At 35.8% G+C, this 12,285-nt stretch overlaps 1 protein-coding gene across 3 annotated transcripts in view; it reads right to left on the bottom strand.

The window, feature by feature from the left end:
- Positions 1–12,285, bottom strand: part of Mipol1 (mirror-image polydactyly 1) — a 301,417-nt gene that overhangs the window by 202,625 nt on the left and 86,507 nt on the right. For all 3 annotated transcript variants that reach the window (XM_042677896.1, XM_042677898.1, XM_042677897.1), the window contains one exon: positions 9,926–10,055. In XM_042677896.1, coding sequence (XP_042533830.1) covers positions 9,926–10,055 — 130 coding nt within the window. The remainder of the gene's footprint in view (positions 1–9,925; positions 10,056–12,285) is intronic.

Here is a 12,285-nt window from a genome sequence, read left to right as displayed (position 1 = left end):
ATTCAATAAATATTTATTAAATAGATTAATGAATTAAAAGAAACAGCTCAAGATTGTTTTTCCTTTTCTCCCATTTCCAATGCTCCCTTAACACTCGAACAAATGAAAAGGCCTCTGCCTCAAGAAATATTGATTTCAATACTGTAATAAAATGTATAACAAATAAATATAAAATTTCAATTTAGATATACTAAATTTGAGTTCCAGGGAAAATCTGAGGTAGATAGTTTAACAATGTTGCTTGATTGACTTTGAGTCTTTAGTCAAGTATTCAAATGCTTCAAGTTTTTCATTCATAAGGAATACATATACCTTACTTTAAAAAAAAGTTGGGATAATGTTAAAAAAACAGATTTGTGAACAAAATGGGCAATCAAGCTAGGTAAAAAAAATCTATGCTCATAACAATACTATGGAAGTATGTGGCAGCTGATGATATTACTGCAAATCCTCAAGCAAGAGTTTTAAAGTTTAAACATTTATTCAGATATACCATTTGTACTTCTTTGTAGCATCTAGGACATTTTTTGTTGTTGTTGTTGTTGGTTGTGGGACCTGAACTGAGGGCCTGGGCGCTGTCCCTCAGCTCTTCAGCTCAAGGCTAGCGCTCTACCACTTGAGCCACAGCGCCACAGTGGCTTTTTCTGTTTATGTAGTGCTGAGGAATCAAACCCAGGGCCTCATGCATGCTAGGAAAGCACTCTACCACTGTGCCACCTTCCCAGCCCCCATATAGGACAATTTTTTGGATGTATAAATAAGAGCAATAGCAACTTCATCTCCCCAAATATTAATCATTATCATGTGTTTAAAATTTTAATAGATGAGTCACTGAACTTAAAAAAAAAAAGTACTTTACAAACTATGTGTAAAATCACTTGATTCTACAAAGGATTTTTGCAGATATAAATAAACTAGTAATTAAAATCTATATGCAAAGGCAAAGTATTAAAATAGCCAAAACAATACTACATTAAAGAAACAAAATTGAAAGACTGTCATCTGATTTCAAGATTTAATATGATCAAGACTGTGTAACACTGACAAAAGAATAGACATATATTTCAGTAAAACAGAAACTTATTTTTGACAAAAATTCAAAAGGAATCTAATAGAGAAATGATAGCCCATTCAAAAAATAGAATAAATGAATGTCCATAGGTAAAAGAATAAAAGAACTTCACATATACTTCGCGACTTCTATAAAAATTAAAGAATTATATGTAAAATAGCATTATAACTTCTAGAAGAATATATGGGAGAAAATCCACGTGCCTTCTTACGTGGTGAAGTTTCACAATTCATATTAAAAACACAATCCATGAATGAACAACAATTTGAGTTTTATCAAAATTTAAAATTTTTGTTCTGCCAAATGTACTGTTAAGAGACGTAAAAACACTACAAAACAATAAAATCACAACATAAACTAGAAGAAAATAGTCATAAACAATGTATGATTAAAACCATATAAATCCCTCTGTATATGTATAATAAAGATAGAGTAAATAATTTATTTCTAAAAAGCTAGGGCTGGGAATGTGTCTTACTGATATAGTGCTTGCCTAGCATGCATAAAGCCGGTTCAATTCCTCCATACATATAAACAGAAAAGCTGGAAGTGGCACTGTGGTTTAAGTGATAGAGTTCTAGCCTTGAGCAAAAGAAGCTCAGGAACAGTTCCCAGGTCCTGATTTCAAGCCCAAGGACTGGCCAAAAAAAAAGAAAAAAGAAAAAGAAAGCTAAGGGACAAATCTCAGGCTGAGCTCAAGTCTCAATGCTGGTACAGTAAAATAACACAATTTAAAAAAAAACAGAATATAAATAACTTTTTTTAAACAATAAGAAAAATATTATTTTAAAATTGGTATTGAATATCTGCATAAAAATTTTCCTGAAGATATGTAGATAGCAGACATAAAAATGATGCCTAGTATTTGTCATCATTGGAAATTAAAATATTGAGATGCCACTAAACTCATACTAGAACAGCTAAAATCTAAAATAAGAACAAAAGCAAAACAAAACACAATCAATGATTCCCAATTCTAGTAAACAATGAGTCAGAGCAACAGGAACTTCGATTCACTGCTGGTGGTTATCCAAAATAGTACAGTTATTATAAAAGACAATTTGGCAGTTGTGTAAGTTAATACAGATTTAACCTAGGACCCAACAATCATGCTAATAGATTTATGCCATTAATTATAAAACATCATGCCCACAAGTAATCTTTATGCAAATGCTTATAGCAACTTTACTCAAAATTGGGAAGAAGGACACAACCAAGGCCTATTTAATATAAATGAACAAAAACAAATCTACATAATGGTTACTATTCAACAAGAAAAAGAACAAGGTATTAATTAATGTACTACTATGGAAGCATTCGAATAAGTAAAATAAACCAGATTGGAAAGGTTATATGTTGCACATTCCCATTCACGTGACATTCTAGAAAAGAAGAGACTGTTAGATGTAGAAAACAAGCTTGTGGATGCCATAGCTAACACAGGAACTAAGTGGACCATATAGCACAGAGCGAACCTTAATTTAAGTAAATAAAAGAAAAATCAGGGGGCTGGGAAGTTGGCTCAGTGATAGAGCGCTTGCCTTGCATGCATGAGGCCCTGGGTTCGATTCCTCAGCACCACATAAGCAAAAAGAAAAAGGCTGGAAGTGGCGCTGTGGCTCAAGTGGTAGAGCACTAGCCTTGAGCTGAAGAGCTGAGGGACAACGTCCAGGCCCAGAGTTCAGGCCCCACAACCGGACCCCCAAAAAAAACCAAAAAACAAAACAAAACAAAAAAAAAAAAACAAAAGAAAAATCAGGTCAAAGGACCCTAAGATGGAATGTAGATTATTACTATAAAAATGTTATATAATCTCACTAAGAGGTGGCAGAGGGGCTGGGTAGGTTGCTCAGTGATAGAGCACTTGCCTTGCATGCCTGAGGCCCTGGGTTCGATTACTCAGCACCACATAAGCAAAAAAAAAAAAAAAGCCAGAAGTGGCACTGTGGCTCCAGTGGTAGAGTGCTAGCCTTGAGCTGAAGAGCTGAGGGACAGCGCCCAGGCCCAGAGTTCAGGCTCCAGGACCGGACCCCTCCTCACCCCCCCAAAAAAAAGAGGTGGTAGAAAGAAGCAAAACCAAGTAGGTTTGGAAAATCGTAAGAATAAATTAAATATACATGCTGTACACTCTCATTGGTAAAGATGTTCTTCATTGGGCATGGTTTAATAATTCTGAAAGAATCATAATGGTTACAAGAGTGAGACAAATAAGTAAACCAGTATTTGGTGGGAACCAGATTTTCCTACTGTTGGGAAGAGGTAAATTATAGATGAACAGAAGGAAAGGCTAGAAACCATAATACTGAATTAGAATTAAAGACACTGATATGAACTCATGAAATACAGATGAACATATTAATAAACATTCATATCTGTACATGAGGAAAAGAATCTCTTCTTCTGTTTACTAAGAGGATCTGGAAGTACTCATAGTGTGGCCAAAGTAGGCTTTTTTCAATACAGAAAACTAGAGCACTTGGAAGGAATGGCTGATTCTAAGGAGAGAGTACACTTCTGTATGCCTCTACGTGAAGTGATCTCAGTCAAATGGCAAGGTTATAGGTAGGTCTATTTGTAGTTGTGTGTGTGTGTGTGTGTGTGTGTGTGTATGTGTGTATGTGTGCATACACATGCATGTGCATGTATGTGTGCTGATACTGGGGCTTTCACTCAATTTTTCACTCAAATCTGGCACTCTTCCACTTGAGTTCACACTTCCACTTTTGGTGGTTTGCTGGTTTATTGGAGATAAAATTCTCATGAATTTGTCTGAGTAGGCTGGCTTTAAACTGGTATTCTCAGATCTCAGTCTCTTAATTAGGTAGGATTATAGGCATGAGCCATTGATGCGGGGCTATTTTTAGTTTTGTAAGGAGCTTCAATACTGATTTTTATAGTGGTTGTACTAAGTTTCCATTTCTAAAATGTCAATGTTGTTCTTGGAAGAACTAGAAAATCAATCTTAAAATTTATCTTGAAGCATAAAAGACTGAATAGCAAAATCAATCCTGAACAAAATGAGCAATGCTGGAGGTATTATAATATCAGACTTTAAATGATAATACAGAGCCATACTAAAAAACATAGCCTAGTACTGGCACAAAAATGGTTATGAAAAATCAATGGACCACAGTAGATGACCCAGATATAATCTTATCTTTGACAAAGGAACCAAAAGCATACATTAGAAAAAAGAAAATCTCCTTAACAAATGGTATTTGGAAAACTGGTTTTCAGTGTGCAGAAAACTTAAACAAGATCTCTGTCTCTTACACTATAAAAAAATCAACTCTAAGTTAATCAAGATATTAATGCAAATACGAAACCTTAAAACTACAGGAAACATAGAGAAAGCTCTACAAAATATAGAAATAGGTTAAATTATTTCTGAATAGGACTTCAATAGCCCAGAAAAAGAATGAATGACTGGGACTGCATCTAGAAGCTTCTGTAGAAAGAAATGATTATAATCAAGAGACAATCTATAGAATGGAAAAAAGTGAGGGGCTGGGAATGTGGCTTAGTGGTAGAGTGGTTGCCTAGTATGCATGAAGCCCTGGGTTCAATTCCTCAGTGCCACATAAACAGAAAAGGCCAGAAGTGGCACTGTGGCTCAAGTGGTAGAGTGCTAGCCTTGAGCAAAAGAAGCTTGGGGCCAGTGCCTGGGCCCTGAGTTCAAGCCCCAGGACTGACAAAAAACAAAAATAAACAAAAATAAAAAATAAATAGAATGGAAAAAAGGTTTCCAGCTGTTTAAAGAATAAAAGATTAAAAAAAGAATAAAAGATTAATAACTAGAATATATACATTTCTCAAATAAATATAAAAAGGAAAAATAATCCAATTAACAAATGGCAAACAAACTAGACAACTCTTCAAAGATAAAATACAAATGAATAATAATAAAATAAGAAATGTTCGACATCCTTAACTATAAAAGAACTGCCCAACAAAACTATGTTAGGATTCCATCTCACCTCAGTCAAAATGGCAATCATCAAGAAAATGAACAACAAATGTTGATCTAATCTTATTCTTAAGTATGGGCTACACTAAGTAAGTTCTTCCTAAAAAAGTAAACACTTTTGAAAAAGGAAACACAGGTTACTTGACACTGACCCCTGACTTAACTGGATGATCAAGGTTAATATAACTCCATTAAATCATGTTCATATAATATCATATTGCAATCATGTGATGATAACATTCATGTTATCCTTAAAATCTATACCCATGAGGAAAACCTTCAGAGAAGTCGCCATTGAAAAACCCTCTTCAAAATATCTGACTTCTACCTCCCAAAGGTGTCTAGGTCATCAAAAACAAGGAAAATATCAGAAAATGTCACAGGCTAAAAAGATACAAATGAATATAACAATATAAACAAAATAAATCCACAAAAGGATTTTAGAGACACATTATTAAATCTGAATAAACTGTGGAGTTTAGTTAATAATTAGGTAACGATACTGAACTTTCACTGAGGATAAATGTGTCAGAGTAATAGAAAATGTTAATAAAGGGTTGGGAAGGTGGCTCAGTGGCAGAGTGCTTGCCTTGCATGCCTGAGGCCCTGGGTTCCATTCCTCAGCACCATATAAGCAAAAAGAAAAAAGCTGGAAGTGGCGCTGTGGCTCAAGTGGTAGAGCGCTAGCCTTGGGCTGAAGAGCTGAGGGACAGCGCCCAAGCCCAGAGTTCAGGACCCACGACCGGACCCAAAAATAAAAGAGAAAATGTTAATAAAGGCTTGGAATGTGGCTTAGTGGTAGAGTGCTTGTCTAGCATGCATGAATGAAGTCCTGGATTCGATTCCTCAGTACCATATAAACAGAAAAGGCTGGAAGTGGCACTATGGCTCAAGTGGTAGAGTGCTAGCCTTGAGTAAAAAAGTTGCTTAGGGACAGTGCCCAAGCCCTGAGTTCAAGCCCAGAACTTGCTAAAAAAAAAGAAAGAGAGAAAGGAAGAGAGAAAGAAAGAGAAGGAAAGGAAAGAAGGAAAGAAGGAAGGAAGGAAGGAAGGAAAGAAGGAAGGAAGGAAAGAAGGAAGGAAGGAAGGAATGAAGGAAGGAAGGAAAAAAGGAAAAAAGGAAGGAAGGAAAAAGAAAAGAGAAAAAGAAAAACAAAAACAAAAAGAAAAAGCTATTAAAGAATACAATGTGTGGTTTAAACCTTACTGTCCTCACAACTTTTCTGGAGGTCTAAAATTATTCTAAAATAAAATTTATTTTTTAAAAAACTGGTATAACACAGACATATAGTATTATATAAGGACATGAAAAGAAAATAAGAGTTAACCAAACAGTAAGGAAATTAACCATGAGCCTGGCGCTGGAAGCTCACGTCTATAATCCTAGATACTCAGGAGGTTGAGATTTGAGGATTGAGGCTCAAAGCCAGCCTGGGGAGGCAAGTCCATGAGACTCTTTTTTTTTTTTGCTTTTTAATATCTGTCTCTCTCTCTATCTAGATAGAGAGAGAGATAGATAGATAGATAGATATGTCATTATATATCTATATATAGATATGTTGTTGTTGTTGTTGTTGTTGGTTGTGGGCCTGAACTCTGGGCCTGAGCACTGTCCCTCAGCTCTTCAGCTCAAGGCTAGCACTCTACCACTTGAGCCACAGTGCTACTTCTGTCATTTTCTGCTTATGTGGTGCTGAGGAATTGAACCCAGGCCCCATGCATGCAAGGCAAGCACTCTACCACTGAGCCACACTCCCAGCCTTAATATATATATATATTTTTTTTTATTATAAACATACTGTACAGAGGGATTACATGAGTAAGATGAGTCCTTTTCCTATTGAGCATTGCTTCCCCCTCCTTTTATCTCCAATTAACTACCAGAAAATCATTGGAAGTGGTGCTGTGGCTCAAATGGTAGAGCACTTGCCTTGAGATGAAGAGCTCAGAGACAGTGCTCAGGCCTAGAGTTCAAGCCCCATGACTGACCGGCCCAAAACAGAAAGTAACCATGTACTAATAAAAATATATTTTACAAAAAAAAGAAAGAAATAGGGCCTTTGAGAGTCAATTAGAATGCTAGGATTCCACTCTCATACGCTTAATGGCATTTCAAAAATGTGAGTTTAGCCACCATTTGCCTTTCTACTTTCTACCATGTAATAATGCATTAGTAGGCCTTCCCTAGAAGTTGGTACTTTGATTTTTGTACTTCCAAACCTCTAGAACCATAAGCTAATATATTTGTTTCTTATAAATTATCTAATCTCATTTACTTTTTTACAAAACCATAGGTTAAAGCTAGGCACCGATGGCTCATATCTGTAATCCTAGCTACTCAGGAGGCTGAGATCTGATTATCACAGTTGGAAGCCAGCCCAGGCAAGGAAAGTCTGTGAGACTCTTACCTCAAATTAATCATCAGAAAACTGGAAGTGATGCTGTGGGTCACGTGGTAAAGCACTTGCTTTACAGTGCCCAGGCCCAGAGTGTAAGACCCACAACTGACAAAATCAATGAAACAAAAAATGAAAGCCACAGGTCAAAACATTAAAAAAAGTTTTTGCGAGTGATTTGTATTTCAGAACATATAAATATAATTCAATAAAACACAGTTCACAGAGATTATCTCACCCCATTTAAAATAACTATAAACAAAAAGCAAAACATAATAATCAATGGGAGGTTGCAGAAAAAAATAATTCTCATACACTGTTGATGGGAATATCTTAAAGATATCCATTATGGAGGACAGTATGAAGGTACTTCAAAAAGTGAAAATCAGATTTATTAATGTGATTCAACTATGATTTTTAACTTTATATACAGAAAAACTCAAATTAATATATCAAATAGATACCTATAGTCTTATATTTATTGGGACAAATCAAAGCTAGCTGGGGTTGGCTTTGAACCTTAATCCTCAGATTTCAGAATCCTGGATAGTTATAACTACAGTGATCAGTGCTTAGGTATTTTTCATGATTTGATAAATACACATTGCATGTGGTCAATATATAATCATTTTACCCCCATACATATGTATATATGTACGTATATGCATGTATGTATATATACACAATTACTATATGAAAATTTAAAATTAAAATAAAAATAGAAGATGGTTATTTGGGGATAGAAAGTGTAGAATTTGTTTTTGATTATTTGTATCTTTCAATAGATAAAATGCTTTACAATGATTTGTCTTCAACAGATAAAGCTATTAATCTAAACTAAAACTAGATTGCTACCTAATCACAATTTGAATACTGTCATTGTTTCATATTTACGGCTTTCTTTTTTTTTTGTCTTTGCAAGTCCTGGGGCTTGAACTCAGGGCTTGGGCACTGTCCCTGAGTTTTGCTCAAGGCTAGCACTCTACCACTTGAGCCACAACCCCAATTCTGGCCTTTTCTGTTTATGTGGTGCTGAGGAATTGAACCCAGGGCTTCATGCATGCTAGGCAAGCACTATACTACTAAGCCACATTCCCAGCCCAGTATTTATGGCTTTCTGTCTCATATTTTAATTAGTGCTTAACTCTGATCCTCCACATAACCTAGCACATGTTGTAACTATATAGATTATATGATTAACATTCAATTACTATGCTAACTTAACAAATAACCTATTTCTAGAGGCATTTTCGTTGGAATACAACCCCAGACTTGCTGAAGTGTAGAATCTGCATTATAGCAAGATCTTCCAAGAGATTAAACTTGCACAGTAAAATTTGAGTTATACAAATTTCTGTGGCATTGTTCTTCCATGTGTGGTCCATCACTTCCTTATTAGAATCACCTGGGTGGCCAAAATAGTACTCAGACTTTATTATTTCAAGTATCACGAAAGTTTAAGAGCCATATCTAAAAAAAAAAAAATCAAGCAGCTGGAAGTGAGGGAAGGAGTGACATTGTCCAAAAAGAAATGTACTCATTATCTGACTTATGGAACTGTAACCCCTCTGTACATCACATATATAATAATACAAAAATAAGAAATATTTAAAAAAGAAAAAAGTAGTGAAGAACAGAAACAGATATTAAACAAGGGGCAAGAAAGGAACTCAAAGAGTTGAAATATATCAAGAAAGTGATAAGAAAGGAAGAGAGGAGATACTCATCAGAAGAAACAGTAGAGTCACGGGGAAAGTACAATAACTGTACTGAGAGTAATTCTTTTTTTCCGCTTTCTTTTTCTTTTTTCTTTTTCTTTTTTTTGCTGGTCATGGGGCCTGAACTCTGGGCCTGGGCGCTGTCCCTCAGCTCTTCAGCTCAAGGCTAGTGCTCTACCACTGGAGCCACAGCGCCACTTCCGGCTTTTTCTGTTTATGTGGTGCTGAGGAATCGAACCCAGGGCCTCATGCTTGCAAGGCAAGCACTCTACCGCTGAGCTACCTTCCCAGCCCTTCTCTTTCTTTTTCTTTACTGACCAAGGCACAATGACTTCATTTGTAATCCCAAATAATTCCTAAGTCTATGCTGGAAAAGAAGTTAGCAAGATCCCATCTTGCATATCTGTAAGCCATCTCTATGGGAGTCTTATAACTAGGAGGATCACAGTCCAGGTCAGCCTAGGCAAAAGCAGAAGACCCTACCATAAAAATAACTACAGTGAAAGGGCAAAAAATGTTTTCCTAACAAGAAAAAGACCTTGAATTTACATCCCAGTACTTTCTTTTGCTGAAAATAAACAAGACAAAATAAAAAACTGCTATCTCCAACAGGCAAATTACTAGCATCCCAAATGATTTAGAAAAAGATTACAAGGATATACAATGTCTTATTGCAACAATAAGACTCAGTAGCATTTTTAACATGTGACTATTACATAAAACATGCATTTTATAAATATTTCCATCACATATAATTTTAAATGTGTACGTACACTTTTAGAGAAACTTCCATATGTTTGGCTCGTGCAATTGCTTCATCTCTCTCCTTAATCGCCAGTTGCAGTCTAGCCATAATAGCTTCATCACGTTCTCTCTGTGCAAAATACACTTCTTCAACCAGAGCTGCCAAAATAGATAGCCCATAATTAATTAGAAAAAGCAAAGGACAGGGCTGGGAAGGTGGCTCAGTGGTAGAGCACTTGCCTTGCATGCTCAAGGCCCTGGGTTCAATTCCTCAGCACCACATAAGCAAAAAGAAAAAAGCCGGAAGTGGCGCTGTGGCTCAAGTGGTAGAGCACTAGCCTTGAGCTGAAGAGCTGAGGGACAGTGCCCAGGCCCAGAGTTCAGGCCCCACGACCGGACCAAAAAAAAAAGAAAAGGACAAATGCATATAGTTAGCAAAAGCAAAATTCAAATATAATTCTTATTTTAACAAATTTCTTTGACCTAATTGAATTATTATCAATAACTTTAGAAACCATTTTAATAGCTTTTATAAAATTGAGCTAACAACGTTCATAAAAGAAGAAAATATTAAAGGTTCCAACAATAGATGTTAGTTTGTGAATAAAAAGAAACTCATATATTGAAGATAGACATATGTCTTTCTACAATATGAAGAAGACTTTGACATCCTTTATTAAAGCCGACAACATGCCTAGTCTAATATTTCAAGTCTCCTCTTTGGTATGTAGTATAGCAAAATTATTATACATAATATACGTGCAAAAGGAAACATGAAAAAGAAAATTTTCAGTACCTTTTATAATAATGAAAACTTAGAAATAACAAATGTCCATCAACACGAGCAATAATAAACTACTAAAACATCAGAATGAAATACTACTCAGTATTTAATGTGAATGCTATGGGCAGAAAAGAAAACCTAAGAAATGAAAAGTTGACAAAAATGGCAAGTTGTAAAGTAAAACTACCTACAAATTTCACGTAGTCACAACTAGTAAAAGTAATTCAACAGGCATGGAAAACATGAGCACCCAACCTGGGATAGTAGTCTCCTCATTGAAATGCTGTAAGGGGAGGAGAAGGAATGGATCAGGAAAGAATAAAAACAGGCAGAAGTGTGATGATTTAGCATTTCATATTTGCCTAAAGCAGGGACACCATTGATATAGATTATGATGCAAATTATATCACTTAGATTTGTAAAATACTACTGAAAAGAGCTTTGATGATCTAAAGTTGTCCTTTTCTTTTTCTTTCTCTATCTCTCCCTCCCTTTCTTCTTCTTCTGTCGTTGTCATCGTCTTCTCCCCCCACCCCCCCTTCTTCTTCTTGCTAGTCTGGTGGCTTGAAATTAGGGGCCTGGGTGCTGTCCCTGATCTCAAGGCTAGTATGCTACCACCTGATCCACAGCTCCACTTCCAACTTTTGGGTGCTTAGAGATGACAGTCGCATGCGCTTTTCTGCTGAGGCTGGCTTAGAATGCAATCCTTAGATCAAGGCCTCCTGAGTAGCTAGTATTACATGCATGTCCACTAGAACCTGGCTGAAATAGTTCTTTAGTTTTTAAAACAGTGGGACGATGCTCAAAGTTTGTTATGAATTGATTCACAGCTAATCAACACAGTTATTATATTACTTAAACTATAAATTCATTCTGAGAAGAGATCAACTCTACCTTTTCCATTATACAGTATGAAATAGTTAAGTGTAAAATATAACATGCTATGATAAAGCAAATGTTGAAGCAACACCTAGTTTGGGGTTAGAATGCTGGCTACTCAGGAACTACATAAAGATAAATTTGTTTTAAAAATCTCATTTGAAGCCAGACCTTGCAGACATATCTGAGACTTATCTCCAACTGACTAGCAAAAAAGTCAGAAGCATATATGTGGCTCCAGTGATAAAGCATATCTATGCAAGTGCTGGAGGCCTTGAGTTCAAGCTCTAGTACCAGAACACACCTATCAAACAAACAAAACAAATAGAAAATACTTCAAAGAAGAAAGAAAAGAAGTTTAACCATTCATTCATTTATTAAATATTTATCAAAGTTCTGTAACAGTCATGTATATTGTTGTTTTAAGGGAAATGAATATACTAATGAGTCCTTTCTATCATGAATTATACATTGTATTACAGTGAGACAGACAATTCAGTCAGGCAGGCAAGAGGAAGGACAGGGAAAGCAAGAAAAGAAGGAGGATAAGAAGATAGGAAGGAAGGAAAAAAGGAAGGAAGGAAGAAAGGAAGGAAGGAAGGAAGGAAGGAAGGAAGGAAGGAAGGAAGGAAGGAAGGAAGGACAAATAAGAGAATTAATAATAGAAGGCCTTGGAAGTATCCAAAAACAACATGAAAGCCATATGGCTGGAACGTAGTAAGTGAA

The sequence above is a fragment of the Dipodomys spectabilis genome, unplaced genomic scaffold (genome assembly GCF_019054845.1).
Source record: "Dipodomys spectabilis isolate Male_0828 unplaced genomic scaffold, ASM1905484v1 ptg000042l, whole genome shotgun sequence".
Lineage (NCBI taxonomy): Eukaryota > Metazoa > Chordata > Mammalia > Rodentia > Heteromyidae > Dipodomys > Dipodomys spectabilis.
This window is presented reverse-complemented; position numbering and strand designations above follow the sequence as displayed.